This window comes from Sinocyclocheilus anshuiensis, unplaced genomic scaffold (genome assembly GCF_001515605.1).
Source record: "Sinocyclocheilus anshuiensis isolate Anshui unplaced genomic scaffold, SAMN03320099.WGS_v1.1 scaffold346, whole genome shotgun sequence".
NCBI lineage: Eukaryota > Metazoa > Chordata > Actinopteri > Cypriniformes > Cyprinidae > Sinocyclocheilus > Sinocyclocheilus anshuiensis.
This window is the reverse complement of record NW_015546048.1, coordinates 273,080-289,582: the sequence shown is the minus strand read 5'-3', so window position 1 is coordinate 289,582 and position 16,503 is coordinate 273,080. Positions and strand designations below refer to the sequence as shown.

Below are 16,503 nucleotides of genomic sequence, written 5' to 3'. Positions count from 1 at the left end.
GCAACTTTACAGATCTTCTTTATGCACCAAGAGCTTGTAACACTCCAAAGAGAAAGGAAAAATTGAAATCGCATCATATGACCCCTTTAAATTCATTTTGGGCTACCAAAATCTGAAGAATGTCTGCCCGAAGGGCTACCAGCGATTTAGAAATTTTGCGAGCCCTGTATGCGCACTATATACTGAAGCAATACCAATAGTACGTAGTATGTCGTACTTAAGTATACTATTCTGAGCCGAAAGAGTAGGCTACACCTTTTCAAGGGCAGAAACATAATTAGATTTTTTTTCTGAATAAACCGGGGTACATTTTATTAATTTTCTTTTTTTAATGTTTACGCTTATCTTTGTTTCATAAAGTACAGAAAAGCATCTCTTGTGGGGTCCTTACCAGTTTCACAGCTGTCCTGTTTTTGCAGAGGGGAGATGACGGCCAAAGCGTACCTGCGCTTAGGCGAGAACATTAACGGCTGTCTGCGTTTAAATACATGCATGTATCCCTTATCCGTTTCTGTATCTGCGAACAAAAAAAAAAAGGTTTAGAAACTGTCAGAAACGTTAGTAAAAAGCAACAATTGTAAAGCCAAAGTGCAGTTAAAAGCTCTCCACGTGGCTCTACGCTCGCGCTCGATCGCCTCTGGAGGAGTTGCTATGGAGACCGCGTCGCGCGCAGCAAAACAGTGACTGAAACGAATGAGATTTAAAGACTTCACGGCTGAAGAACTTAAACATTACTGTAAGTTTTAAAGACAACTTGCTTGACATACAGTAATACTAAACGGACTAAAATATAGAAGGCTTAAATTAAATACTTCTAATTAAGTGGGTCAGAAGATCATGAGACTCTTTCAACAGCTCGAAATGAACACTCGACCGAGATGTGCTAAAATACAGAAAAGCTGCCTAAAACTATTAAAATGCCACACTACTATACTAATACAATAATATTTTATGCTATAATACTGTATATTAATACTGTTTAAATTATTAACCGCCTACCTGAAGGACTCTGTGCAGCGTTATGTTGAGCCATGATAATTAGCGTTACCGTGTGTTATTGTGACTGAAAGATTGATAAGCGTTTTCAGCTAACTGATTCTTCCGCTAAATATGTTACGTGGGCCCAATTAATGAGGTTAATTGTCTTCAGCTGCATTGAAACCCGGCGCAGACGTGCTCTATATCATGCAGAGGTGTTGTTTAAGATTTCAGGAATTATGTAAAGCAGTGGGAAATAATTAATGTATTGATTTAGCTGATTAAAATGTCATTTTCATATGATTGTCTTTAAAAGTAAGTGTATTATTTGTAGCTCATGAGTCAAGCAGAGGGGCGGAGCTCTGAGGAGGAGGAAGGCTCCAGTGAGAGGGCCACGCCCATTTCTGCAATAGCTCCAGAAGCTGATTCACATCATGAACAACCTGCTGTCATATCATCAAATCCAGCCCTGCAGTGCCTGGAACAGGTAGAAGCTCTTTAAAATAATAATAATTCATTTTGTTCGTCTGTGTCTTCCCTTCCTTTAAATTGGCAAAACTGGTAAAATACCGTGACACTAATGTGCTTATTACTCTGAATATAACGATTGTATGTTTTGGAATGTAGCTGATCTGTACAGCGAACTCTTTCAATCTATAGTACATACAATTCACTGTTGCTTACCTGTAATGATGGTCTAGCATTGTAAAATGCAGTAATAAACGGGCATTTTTTGTGTATTCAACATACAGTATCAGAATTGAGTTGAGTACAGAAATGTGCTCAAATGAATGACTGTGTGAGAATGACCAAAATCAACTCTCAATGTTTAGATGCAGTTTTATTTGTTTTATAAAAAATATGAATGTACCTTTAAAAGCACAAATTTAGGTGTTTGATATAATTTCTCCAATATACAAACAGTTTCTGAAAAAGCAGGCTAAAAGCAGGCAAAACTAAACTTAATTTCAGACTGGTAAGAAAAACACATTCATCAAGGTCTGCCTAGTCACACAGCAAAACTTAAAAAAATCATCCCATGCTTTCACAATAAATACTGTACATTTCCTCCTTGAATGTCACAGATATCAACCTCATGGGCCTTTAGTCTATGTCTGTTAGCTTTCAGCCATCTGTATAAAACATCTAGCCTAAAAAAGTATCTTTCAGTAAATATATGCATTTAAAATTCAAAAAGTCTACCAGAAAATCATGGATGGTATAAATCAAATTAGCTATTTTAAAAGGCTGTTCAGTGTGTCCCACTAAATACGTCAAAACGGGGGGGGGGTACACTCATCAGGAGTCTGTAAAGAGGATGGTGTAATAAACCAGTTAAACAGAAGATGGCAGTAGCACATACACAAAAACATGAAATCATAACTCAAAGATAAGGTATATTTAGACTAGATGATGGATAGCATTTTTATGTGCCTTGCAATGTTTGAAATACAAATTTATACATTTTATTTTTTAAATGCAGTTCTGCTAACGTTTGAGGATTTGAAATGAATCACAAGCTATATCTTTATAAGTCGTTCTTGAGGAAAAGTGTGTAACTGCCCCCAAATTAATAGTTTATTTATACTTAAGTGGGTTTAGGGTGCATAATTCTTTGGCCTTATCATCATTTTGACATTTTTAAATGTTTGTCTGTAGTTTGTCAGATAGTACTCAGAAGTCAGGTTGTGCCACGTGCCCCAGAAGATCCCATCCCTCTTCCCTTTGTACTTTGTTTTGTAGTATTTGCCATTGAGGTTTGCTGACATGCAGGCATCAAACCACCAGCCCGATCCGTAGTATGCCCCACAGCTCCCTGAGGGGTACATGTCGTTGTCCTTGTCCGGTGTACTGAAGAACTTCTGATCATGATTGAAGTGTTTGCTAAACTGCAGAGCATTTCCAGCAGTCCCCGAGTACCCGCTCACAGACAGCCGATAATGGAGGAACTCATTGGACACGTAGAACTGTTCGTACTTGGCATACCCACGTGTGCCCTCAAAGTCTTCGAGCTCAATGCGCAGGATCATGTCCTTGGCTTTGGTGAGCAGGTGGATTTTATCATTGCCAAGCCAGAACTCCCCTTTAGGGTCACCAAAGCCCTTCTTGTAGTCAGCCCAGGTGCGGCTGAAGCTCACGCTGCCGTTGATGCGACGCTGCAAGACAGTCCACCCACCACCGAATTCCTCCATGTCACAGTACACCGCAAAGCGGCCATTTATGGGGTCAGGGGATACCTGGTACACCCCGTTTTTCCTCTGCCCTAGAACACTGATGTCAGAGCAGTCTCTGGGAGTGATGTTTGTGAGATCTGTGGAGAGAGAGACTTTTAAAGGTCCACTTAAGTGCCTTGAAACACGCAGCGTTATGCTATGTGGTGACATAATTTCAACTGAAACAAGAAGGTGGGGGGGACATATTGAGCAGACCCGCCCCCTTTTTAAATAGCCAATAGCGTTTCGTTTATATCACAGCTTGGGCCAGAGCCTTTGAGCTCGGTAACAGTGTTGCCAATTTAGCTACTTTGTAGCTAGATTTAGCGACTTCCCCGCCCCTTTTGAGACTTTTTTCAAAAGTTTAGGGACAAATATAGCAACTTCTTGGACAAACCTTATCTAAGTTCTCATCTTGCCCACTGATCTACGTTCATCTTTATATAGATCAGTGAATTTGCCATTGTGATGTCATCTAGTGACATTTAGCTACCAGTTTTAGCTACTTTCAATTGAAAGCAGTTGGCAACACAGCTCGGTAAAGCCGCATTTGACAGTCGGGCTGTGCAAAAAATCGAATGCGATTTTCATGCGCATTTCGTCAATAAAGCCGCTTCTGGTGATTAGTAGTAAATCTCCAGCACAATGAATGGCCTGCGATTTTGAACGTGATTTTGTGTAGCTTGTCAGTGAACTACGGCTCTGTGTAGTAAATGCCGCTCCATCTGAAAGCACGTGCTGGAGATTTACTACTAATCACCAGAAGCGGCTTTACTGACGAGATGCGCATGAAAATCATGTGTAGTTTGAAAATTGTGTAATTTATGTTGGTGCATGGCACCGGTGTTATCTCTTCTACTCGTTAGTGCCGTATGTCTAGTCGTTTCTCCTCCTAATCAGATCCAAATCGCTATAAAATATAGCATTCTGTGTAGAATTCAAATGAGTCTGATACATTTTGTGGTATGTGCGAATCGCGTATATGATCCGCTCCATGCTATCATGTCTCTGGATTGGACTTCGTGACACAACACAAAACCAGACTTCTTTCGACCCAATGGAAAGCATACACTGTCTGAATCGTTCCTTATTCCCCATATAGTGCACTACGTGCCATTCAGCATACAGAAAATACTGATTCTGTGAACAAGTGACCTATTACAGCCGCAGTTTCAGCGTCTATTTATAGTGTAGGGGGCGGGATATTTCAGATTCTAGAGAGCATTTGATTGGACAGAAAGTTTGATGAGAAGCTGAAGTGCAGGGTGACGTCATCAAAACCGTTGATTCATATTGCCGGAAGTGAGAGACTGTGTAAGTTTAGAATGCTTATATCTTTTAAATATGAATTTTGTCATCGTTTTGGAGCGCACTAGCTTATAGATAACTATAAGGCTAACATATTCATACTTAAAGCCAAAAAATGTAAATTTTGATTTCATGGGGACTTGCATGCTATATCATTTTACACGCATCAGGAACGGAAAGGAATGTTTCACCCTAAAATAAAAATCTCACCATTTACTCACTCTCATGTTGAACTAAACCTGTATGAGTTTCTTTTTTGTGTTGAACACATTAGAATATATTTTGAAGAATGTGGGTAACCATACAGTTTCTGGTTCCCAATGACTTCCATAGTAATTTTACTCCATACTATGGAAGCCAATGGCTAGCAACTGTCTGGTTACCATTATTCTTCAAACTATCTTTTGTGTTCAGCAGAAGAAAGAAACTCATACAGCTTTGGAACAATATGAGGGTGAGTAAATGGTGACAGAATTGTAATTTTTGGGTGAACTATCCCTTTAAGGTAATACAGATTTTAAAATGTTACAACAAAACATATACATGTTTTTATATGTTTGTCCTCTGATGCTTGTGATGTATGATGCTTTTGTAGATGACCCAAAAAGCTATAATTTGGTTCACTGGTGCTTATTACATTTATTTAATCATCATGTGATTCGATGACCAGGGTTCATCCCTGCAGCAGGTTTTAATTTTTGAAATGCAAGCATTGGTATAATTGGTTTTCATTCCACATCTGATTTTATGAATCCAAGTGAGAAGATTTCAATAAGGATTCGCAAAACTATTCCAGAAGCCTCTCTCCTGGCAGTTAACTTGTGCTTGATAATAAACCATATTTTTTTTATCAAAGATGTGCAGCCTTGGTGAGCATACTGTAAGAGACTTCTTTACAGTCTTACAGATAAAACATCATTATATATACCATATTTCCATACAGTATTCATGAAAATGTACTCACATTGCATTTAAATTTTTTTTTTTCAAGTAGAATTATCTAACTTACGCTGAAGTAGTTGTTGTTGTTGTTGACCCGGACAATGTGTGCAGTTGCTGCTGATTTTGTTGACAATACTGGTAATGTTCTCAACTTTTCTGTCCACTATATCCTCCACATTTTGCAGATTGAGAAGGTTAAGTTCCTCCAGACGGCCCTGAAGGGAGTTAATCTGGGCACGTGCGTTCTTCAGGCTGATAGACATGCGGTTCATCTTCACCTGCATGTGTTGTACAATGTCATTATCACTGTTGTTCCCATTCTGGTAGACTCTCGTGCTGGTACCCCCTTGACTCTGCTCTGCGCTGTTTGTCGAAGGGTCTCCACTGTCCTTCTGCAAGTTGAGGTCCACTTGCTGCAAGCTGCACTCCAGACAGGAGTTCTTCAACCTGTTTACTGTCTCCTTCAAGCTTTGCAGCTCTTTCATGGTCTTCTCCAGTAGTCGGAATTGTTTGGGAAGCTGAATGGTCAGTGGTGGCAGGGTGATCTGGTACGGGCACTCTTCCTCATCTTCACACTGCCCAGCTGGCTTCAGCCTCACCTGGGAGCAGCTGGAACCTCCTGACACCCTTTCCAGAACCCCAGAGGGGCCACTACCAGAAGCCTCTACCTCCTGCCAGACGGCTATCAGCAGAGAACAGCACACATACACCAGTTTCATGGTCTCAAATAAAGTGATCCAAACTGAGAGAGAGAGCTGAAGAGAACTGCCTCAAAGTGCAACAGCTTTGCCATTAATATTAGAGGAGAGAGAGAGAGAGAGAGAGAGAGAGAGAGAGAGAGAACGAAAGTGTGGGTGGGGCAGCTGTGCATTACATAATTGCACAGTCAACATCAACGCAGAAAGAATTTGGTGAAATAGGACTACTTACCCTTTCTCTTAAAACACAGCACTATGACTCAGTATTTAGGAATGATGTTTGTCTTTATTTTTTACCTTGAGTTTAATCTACAGTATATGAAACAATGAGCCAGATGAGCAATTCAAGTGCTGTGAAGGCACTAGTTGGAGTTTTTTGTTAAATCAGAATTAGATTTAAAGTGAAAGTTTTTTTCAGAAATGAACATTCTGTCATCATTTACTCACCCTCATGTTGTTCCAAACCTGTATGACTTTTCTTTCTTCTGTGGAACACAAAAGAAGAAAGTTTCTACTGTTTCTACTGAATGTTATATCTGAAAGAAAGCAAGTCATAGAGGTTTGAAAACATGAGGGTGAGTAAATAATGGCAAAATATTAACTTTTGGGTAAACTTTAAGAAAAAAACAGTCATATTTCTTTCCATGTATTCCTGTAAATGCTGTGGTGTTCTGCAAAACATTGTCGTCATCATTCATTTATTCATACTGTCGTGTGTTTGCATTACGTTTGTCTTGGCATAGGATAATTTGTTGTCGCAAAGCAGTGTTTTACTGTAGTATTGGCTGTAATACGAACATGCTTTGTTTGGGACTTTGGTGTAGTAAACTGTAGTAATTATTTAATTTTTAGCAGATGTGTCGAGACGTCTGCCAGAAATAGCTTCACAGTTTTGTTTTCGAGAGCTTTTTTTCCAATTGAATTGGTGCTGCAGTTTTCTGCATAAGTCTGTTATCATCAGTATACTCTATTTTTATATTCCTTTTTTTTTCATTCTAATAGATCAGCACCGAGACATGTTATCCAAACAGCCTATTGTAAGATGTGCTCCAGTGTCTTCCTTCAAAGCTGGTCCTCCACATGTGTGCCTCATGATTTCCCATAAACTTGACAGTAACCAGCTTTAAGTCTTCTGCCTTGGCTCGTTGCAGGAAGTCTCAAAATAAAAGTGCTATAAAATAGGAAATGATAACACACAAGCTGCTTCTCAAGAAAAATGTCCAGCAAATGTCAAAAAAAAACTTCTAGTGAATAGCATAACATCTTGATAACACTAGCGATGAAAATCTGAAATAATCATAAAGGTGTGGTCATATTTACTGTTGTTTTACAAATTTGTGAGGTGAAATCCAATCATTTCAATAGGAAGATTTTATCATAGAAAGATTTCCCCCGCACACATTTTGCATCGGTTCAAGTTGGTAACACGAATTTGCCACGCTGACCAACAGAAATCTGCTGGGTTTGAAAGTAACATGTATCGCTACATTATTGAAAACAGACCTTTTCTACAGCTTTTTTATGACTGCATTTTAAGACAGTACAAACATATTTAACAGTACGAGCCTCTGTCTCACAGAGCCTGGTTTTCATTTGCATGTTTATAAGTTAAATTAAGCTTACATCAAAGCAGTTAATATTAATGTGAAAGATCTTCAACAGTAGATTGATCCCAGCCCTGCACAGAAAGTATATAATCTTCAAGTCTGGAAGAGATTTACTGCATATCTGAGATACGGGCTCTCAAAACTCGTGTTTGTTTGTCTCCACTATAAAGGAGAAACACACGTTCAGACTTTCTGTTGATAGTCAGAGATGCTTATATAGAAAACGTCAACTTCAGTGGTCAGATAAACAACACTCAAAGCTTAGATCCATCCTTTCCATGCTACAGTTCAAAAGTTAGCATGTGGATTCGCTCTCAGATGCACCTGAAATGAGTCTCGGCAAATTCCCATGAACCTGTTTAGCATTGAAATGCATTTAAGCTACTGTTTATTTAGCTGTTGGATCGTTGATAGTTCTTTTTCATCTTTGTCCTAAGCTGTTCTCCATGGGAAAGATCAGTGGGGAGAAAGTGGCTCGTCTTAGGGCCAGTTTTAACTTCTTACATGAAACTGAAATGCATCTGCTGCAGGAGGCGAAGGCCTTACGCACCACGCTAGAGCAACAGAAGCAGGAGCTGGAGAAGGCCGAGCTGTTTCCTGAGGGACCGGACACAGAGGTCAGCAGACTGAAACAGACGCTTCTGCAGTACTACAACCAGCTGAAGGAAGATGAAGAAAGAATACCAGATGCAGTTCCAGTTTGAGTGGTAAGATGCTCTGCAGGACCACTCCAAGATGTGTGGCTCTGCTTAGGCTCCATTTAAAATATGTAGAAGGAAGAGGTGTTTGGCATGTTTTAGTGAAGACTTGCTGTGACTTGCAGACCGAAAGGTACTTTATCTGCATCCCTCTGAACACTTGCCTCCTCGTGTCCCGAATACAAAATCACACCTCCAAAATGCATGATGTATGCTGAGTCATGGCTCACACTCCTGCCAGACAGTGTTTGCTGACCTTTTTCTAAGTGACATTTGGAACAAACATATGTGAATAAGTTTAAAAAAGGGCAAAAGCTACTAATAATCTTAAAGGTCCCATGACATGCTGCTTTTTGGATGCTTTTATATAGGCCTAAGTGGTCCATAGTACTGTATCTGAAGTCTCTTTCCCGAAATTCAGCCTTGGTGCAGAATTTCAGCCACTACGAGCCAGTCCCACAATGAGCTTTCCTTAGGACGTGCCATTTCTGTGTCTGTAGCTTTAAATGCTAATGAGGAGGAGAGAGGCGGGGCAACTGCCATGCTTCGCTCGTTTGCAAGCCATGATGTCTCTCGAGGAAAAAAAAATATTGCGCTCGCCTCGCACGGTAGTAGCTCATTTTCTCATGGGCGGGCCAAATTCTCTGGGCGGGCAAAGCAGAGAAAGGGGAGGTAACCTTTCCCCGTATGACGACATAAAGGGAAGATTCCAGATTGGGCCATCTGAGCTTTCATTTTCTCAAAGGCAAAGCAGGATACCCAGGGCTCGGTTTACACCTGTCGCCATTTCTAGCCACTGGGGGACCATAGGCAGGCTAGGGGAACTCATATTAATGTTAAAAAACCTCATAAAGTGAAATTTTCATGCCATGGGACCCTTAAGTCAGGCCTGCAATATTTTGGTGAGGTAAATTTGTGTGCCATTTTGGTGTGGTAAATTTTAGATTGATCAAAACCTCACTGCTTGCATGAAATTATATGTTAAAGGTGCCACAATAAATAAATAAACAAATAAATAAATACAAAATTTCTAATTGACAAAAAGCACCAAATCATAACTATTTCAAATCAAGAATTTACTGATTGTGTTAACATTAATGTAAACATTAATTTTATGATTAAGAACTTCTAAAACGTCTGAGAACCACTATACTAGAGGTGTATTTTATGTATGTCAGTTGGTCAGACGGGCATTCGTACTGCAGGCATATTACAGCCAGATGTAGTTTCTACACATATGGCTATTACAGCATGTCCTGAGTGGGTCCTTCATCCTTAGCCAAACTGACATGGATTCACATTGCATAGCATGCTTTTGCTCACTGTAATCTCCTTATTTGTTGGGGCAGTTCAGTTCATGCTGACAGCAGTACTTGCACTCAGCTAGAATATTTGTACACATGGCCTCAACTTTTTGAACAGTTTTATTTAAAATGTTCAATAACCCTAGCCACATTTATAATTGTGAAATATCCTGTGTGCTTAAAAATGATTATTTAGCAAGTTTATATCATGCATATTTGAGTTCCTTTTTGTATGAATTGCTTCATATCTTGATTCTATTCACGTCCTGATTTCTGTAAAATTCATGAAATTTGTTTCATAGAATTTTATTTCCCCTTTTTAGTCTAAAAGGGGAGAAGCTCTGTCTTGAGAAAGAATACCAGGACCAACCTAAACTGGTTGTAAGTATTGCTGAGACGGTGATGATTTAGGATGAATTAATCACTGGGTATTCCAGACAATTCATGTTGTTTCACTGGGGAGACTGAAACGCTTCAAAACACACACATAAAAAAGACTGAAATGCTGCAATAATAAAACTTCAAATCTTGATCTTCATCTAAAATTTAAGAAAGTGCGTGTAGAAAATTACACAGAAACTTATTCTGTTCATGTTATTTATATTTATATTATTAACTAATTTCAATATCTATATTTAAGTTATGAATAAATAAATATATAGATACAGTGGGTATAGAAAAGTATCACCCCCCTTTAAAATAATCACATTTTGTTGCTTTGCAGCCTGAAATGAAGACGGACAGAGTTTTTGTTTTATCCAGCTGGATAAAACAAAAACTGTGACCGTCTTCATTTCAGTAAATATATATCATCATGATCATCTTTATCAAAGCTGCTTATAGTAAAAAAATAAGCAGAAATTTTATCAGCTCCTTTACTTTGTTTCAAGATACTGTTTATTTTCATGTTGTAAATGGGAAAAAAATCCCATTTGGTCACAAACGTTTGGATCTCACTATATATTTTTGTTGTCCTGTATATCCTCAGGAGCTAGAAAATAGGTACATGGCCCTGAAGAATAGTTGTGAGGAGGTGAGGAAAGAGGTGGTTCAGCTTAGGCAGGAAGTGAAGACTTTAACTGAGAGCATGGAGACTCAACAGAAACATATAAAGAAAGAACAACATGAGTTGGAGAATTTAAAAGATCTTGTTGAAAGCAATGAGGTAAGCAGGACCTGTTAATCACTAAGCTGAAGTATCTGTCCTGTGAACTTTGGGATGTGGATTTCACATGTTAGCAATGTCTTTTACCAGGCTGAGCTGGCTCAGGTGCTTCTCATACCTGTTCAACTGGGAAAGGAGATCGACAGGGTCGCCCACAAGAAATCGTATGTGTCTTGCTCCTGCATAGTTTCACAAAACAATGGAAATATTTGACTGACTAACCCACTGTATCTGTTTGTGTGTCATAGGGAGCTGGAGAAGCAGGTTGCAGTAATAGAGCAACAACGTATGGAGCACACGGAGCATCAGCAGAGGATGGAGGCAAAGTGTGAGGAGGTGAAGGAGGCCAAAAGAGAGGTGGTACGAGAACTGGAAGGCCACAAGTCTTGGCTGGTGGCTGCAGAGAACATACAAGACAGACTCCTCAAAGAACTGCAGATGACCAAATAAAAAGAGGCCATCTTCATGGATCAAAGGTTGTAATCTCAGTTTCTTGCCAGATGGTTTAGGATTCACATCAGAACTCCACTCTGACAACACCCAAAATGTTTCTGAGATTAAAGACCCTTCAGAAGCAACCTTCAAAAGACCCATTTGTAAAATATGTAAATAACACTTGAAAAAAGAGGATATGTTTTGGGAGTTGGAGGAAGAAATCTGTTTGCAAAAAAGTCATATAGCTGTGTTATAAGACAAATAAATTTTTTTTTGAGTAAATCTATGGTATTGATTGTTTTGGACTACAGGGGTCTGCTGGACATCAACATGGAGCAGATTGTTGCTGAGTGCAAGTCTCTGCGTGATAAACTGGCTCGAGATACACGGCTGAAAGACAAGCTTATGCGAGCCCTGAAGAGGAATGAACTGCAGCTGAAACAGGCCACAGACTCTCTTGCTAACACTCAACAGCAACATGAGAGGACCCAGGCTCAGGTGACTCAAAACACATCTAATTTCTTATAATGATAATGATAATAATAAATAATTATATCAATGATCATACTGTAAGAGTGTTTTCAAGATTTGCCAGGATTTGGCAACACAAGAATGATGTTTAGTGGAAATTACTGCAGAAGCAAATATTTTGTGACGTCCTACATTTCAGAATTGCTGTGAAGCCATTTCTTTCTCACGTTATGTAGATAAAGGCTGATCATGGTTATTTTATAATAACAGGAACTATTAGTTCCTTAGTATTTTAGAGATTTTTGTTACATAAGACACGTGGCCTGGTAGCACTTGTGTGCAAATATCCAGTTCCCCCATAATTTTCTGTCTGCTTTTCAGCTGCCTTTTCATTACAGTGGAAAAAGGTCCCCAAAAAGAGACACTTAAATTGAATGATCTTTTCTTAAATGTTATGCTGACATAAAGCGTATAGTAGCTGTCATGAATTACATTTGGGAAGTTGATGTCTTGTGTTTTGACATGCTGTACTCTATATAAAACTATTTTAAGCAGCATTATGGTAATATATGGTAACATCATAGTTTTATAGTTAGTATGCATGCAGCTTTTATGAGCTTATATTAATTGAGAACCCACCATGAATATTTTTTCGTTTATAAATTATTTTATCACACCATTTAGTGAAGGTGCAAAGGTGATCTTTGAAAAAAGTTACAGGACCTAAAATACATGTTCTCTTTTAAACTATAGACTATAAAGAAATAATTTGCTTGTTTTATATATATATTGTTTAATTTTTTTGTGTAGAGAGAGACAGTCCCAGATGGTGACTGCTTGTTGCAGAAAAGAAGAGATCTGGAAAAGGAAGTGGAAAACCTAAAATGCAGTTTGATTAGCAAGGTATGTAAAGTACATTATGACAAATGGCTTTCAGTTGACATAATGTCTGAGTGGTGTGGCAAGATACATTACAAAACGAGTTTGTGTCCACTTGTATGTTTTCATGTGTCTATGTGTGAGAGAGTAGCAGTCTGTGGTAGGGCTGAAGGTCCAGCTGGTTCAAGAGTATGTGGAACAGGAACAGGCTTTGATTAGAGAGTCCTATCGCCATAGATACGAGCTTCATCACCTTCATCATCTCATACTTATCAAAGCAGATGAAAGAGAGCAGAAGAGCCGTGAGCTCCTCAAAGCACAGGTTAAGCCCTTTACCTATCCAAAACATTTACAGCAGGGTTCCTCAAATCTGCGCTGCAGAGTTTATTTCCAACCCTGATCAAACTCACCTACCTGTGATTTTCTAATGATCCTGAAGACATTGATTAGCATGCTCAGGTGTGTTTGAATATGGATAGAGCTAAAATCTGCAGGAAAGTGGATCTCGTGGGCCAGATTTGAGGATCCCTGATTTACAAAATTGTCATTTTTGGGTGAGCTATTCTGTTATGCTTGATGATTGATATGATTGTTGTTGCAGCTAAAATATAAGCGTCAAGCAAGATCTGCAGGGGAAAGGACTGGTTATTCAAGAACACTTGAAACAGACTCAAGAGACCCAGTCAAGGTACTTACTGGTGATTGACACATACTCTATAGACAGGCTGAAATAGAGCTGAAACTTTTGCCTAATTTAGAAAGAATCAAGTTTGTTAGCCTGTAGTCTGTAAAGTAACTTTTTTTTACCCTCAACAGGCTGGGTGTGTTTGCTAAACTGTATGACGTCACCAAGGGCGAGCGGAACAAATCCCTGAGCCTGACTCACATCTCAAACCAGAACCTGGCAGAGGTGCAAGAGAAGCTGGCCAAACTGGAAGAAAATCTTAAGACACTGCAATCGATTGCTATCAACAAAGACAAGTACTGTAGCTCTCACGTTATAGGTTATACCTCTTTTTTTTTTTTTGCATACTACAATCTGACTACACCACACCATAAGATAACGTTTGGTTAACGTGCTTGGTTTCACTCTAGGATGCTGCAAAAGTCCCGTCTACAACACTCTCACGGCTACAAGCTCAGAGACCGTATGAAGAATGAGATCTCAAGGGTGTTACAGGTTCTGCAAGAAATGCACCAGAAACGAGAGGAGCAGAAATTGAACCTCTGCAAACTCACGGAGACAATCAACATGCTGGAGCAAAAAAAGTTGCATATGTGCAAGAGCTACGAGGCTGCCATGCAAGAACGCACCCAGCGGTGGGAGAGTTATAAGGTCTGTCAGGTGAATTCTTACAGTCTGGGGTGGCTTTTGCACCACAACTTTATATCTGTTTGTGTTGTCAGGGCTGTGCAGCTTGTAGAAAAAGAGCAGGAATTGTGTATTTTCTATGAGAAGCTAAATGTGCTGGTGAAAATGATTGAAGACAGCAACCTGAAGATACAGAACATGGAGGATGAAATCAGCAACCTGAAAATTGAACAGAAAGACCAAGAAAGACAGAACAACCTTCTCATGAAACAGTTCTCCAGTAAACGGGCACTAGAGGAAGAAAGCATCTTATTACAGATACAGGTACCTCCATCTAAATTCTGAAACTACTGTGCAACCTTTATTTAAAACAACAATGAAAAAAAAAGGGGGTCTTCCAGCTTTTGCATCAGATTGGGTGAAGCAGCCAAAGAGATGATCTGTCACAGATACATAAATCAAAAAACAAGTTCCAACAATATAATCAGAGTAAACAAACACACTATAATGCAGTGGAATGTAAGTAAAGGTTAGATTGTATATAATATTCCAAACATTTATTGCCATCTAAGGTGGCACACATACTCACAGATGTGCTCTTTTTACCATTTATAGTTCCTTCTAAGAGATAAAAGTGAAATAAACCATCTTAGCAAGAATCTCCTTGATAGTTTTATACCACTGTGTTTAATCAACAGAGTCTCTTCATATAAACATCTACTGCATCAGTGCAGATAAAATAAACACTTAAATATTAGATTGTGTTACTAGTTTTCATCCTTGCTGTAGGGCTTAAAGTCAAGGGTAAAAACATATTATGTCCTCAGACACTGTGTGCAATGCCAAACTATAGTTCAAGTCCAATATTTTTCACCACATTTACATTTGTCACAAATTCCACATAATACTGATGTGGAGAAACACTTCCTGAAGTCCAAACACATTATGGCTACATTGAAAATATCAGCTACACTACCGTTCAAAAGTTTGCGGTCAGTAAGGTTGGTCATTAAATTGATCAGTAGTGACAGTTAAAACTTGAATAATGTTACCAAATTTTTTTTTTAAATAAATGCAGTGTTTTAACTCTCTATTCATCAAAAAAATTAATGTATCCTTGTTTCCACAAAGACATTAAGCATATTCAGCTTTATTAATAATAATAAGAAATGTTTCTTGAGCACTCAATCAACATATTAGCCTGATTTCTGAAGGATCATGTAACACTGAAGACTGGAGTAATGACTGCTGAAAATCCAGCTTTTCCATCACAGGAATAAATTACATATAAGACTTCTTTCAAGAAGATTAAAGCAGAAACAAAGGATTAATTAAGACTCAGACCCCAAACATTGTCTTCACCGTCCCTCCTTCTATTACTCTAACTCATTAGATTGCTTAAGAAGGCTTTTATTAATCAGCTTGCGGAGAACTAAAAGATGACTTTTATCTCCAGCCCTTGGCCTGTCTGTTGTGGGCGCATGCTGGTGTGTTGGCTCAAGTGTCGCTCTTCCTGGCTGTAGTCTTACATAACACTGATATCTTGCAGGTCTCTCCCAGATCAGGTCCACTTGGACATCTAACTTGTATTTCAGCTTTTCCTCTTTGTTGAGATGCATAACACTGGGTGTTAACCTGGCGGAGCCTAAGAGTCATTTTTAGATTATAATGTACAGTATAGGCAAATGATTAAGACATCATTTCCAGTTAGGTTGGCTTTATTATGTTTGTGAAGACATTTCCAATCATTTGGCCTTCAATTGAGCACAACAAAACAAGTACACCTCATGTCGACACCAGATGCAATGTAATCTTTAGTGACTGAAAAGCACAATGACACATCTGCCACCATCTTGACACCGTTTATCCAAATGACTCACAGAGGGATACAAACACACAATACTCACAGCCTGTGCATCTGTGTAATGAGCGCAAAGGGGCTTTAAATGAGTCCACTGTTTTAATTGTGTCCTGATGGTGCGGCTGTTTTTTTCTGTGCCATAGCTGTCTGAGATGAAAGACAGACTGACTGAGCTAGAAAAGGCTTTTGTGAACCAAACCAGAGCAAGAAAACTGAGTGGAAAAGGTTCGTCTCCTGAGGAGCTCATCAAGAAGATTGAACAGGTACAGTTAAAGTCCACATAATGGGAAATATTTGGAAGTTAATGCCTTGCTTGGCAGGGACCCTCCTGTTAGTCACAATTTATTTTTATTTGTAACACTTGATTCTATATGCTATTTTTTATTTAATAATTATATAATAATAAATAAATAATAATAAATTTGTGCCCTCTAGCAGCTTGCGTTCTGCAAGTGAACGTCGCTTTATTGTGCCATCCCAAAGAGGCACAAAACCACTTTCACGGACTTTTCAATGAAATGTTCCCTCCTGGTGGAATGACCTGCCCAACTCAATCCGAGCAGCCGAGTCCTTAGCCATCTTCAAGAAACGACTAAAACACATCTGTTCCATCTTTATTTGACCCTCTTATA

General features: G+C 39.0%; 1 protein-coding gene and 1 pseudogene across 1 annotated transcript; one reads left to right on the top strand and one right to left on the bottom strand.

Annotated features, from left to right (window-relative positions):
• The first annotated feature begins 1,112 nt into the window (after positions 1–1,112).
• LOC107699051 (coiled-coil domain-containing protein 146-like) overlaps positions 1,113–16,503 on the top strand; it is an 18,943-nt pseudogene continuing 3,552 nt past the window's right edge.
• On the bottom strand, positions 2,422–6,494 carry LOC107699052 (fibroleukin-like). Its single transcript, XM_016500213.1, has 2 exons — positions 5,509–6,494; positions 2,422–3,289 (listed from the first exon to the last, which is right to left on the bottom strand). Exons 1-2 carry the CDS (start codon positions 6,158–6,160, stop codon positions 2,577–2,579), a joined length of 1,365 nt encoding a protein of 454 aa, XP_016355699.1. The 5' UTR covers positions 6,161–6,494; the 3' UTR covers positions 2,422–2,576.

Coding starts and splice junctions, on each gene's coding strand:
- LOC107699052 (XM_016500213.1), bottom strand. CDS start 6,160: ATGAAACTGGTGTATGTGTGCTGTTCTCTGCTGATAGCCGTCTGGCAG. Junction 3,290..5,508: donor ACAACAACAACTACTTCAGC/GTAAGTTAGATA, acceptor CTCTCTCCACAG/ATCTCACAAACATCACTCCC.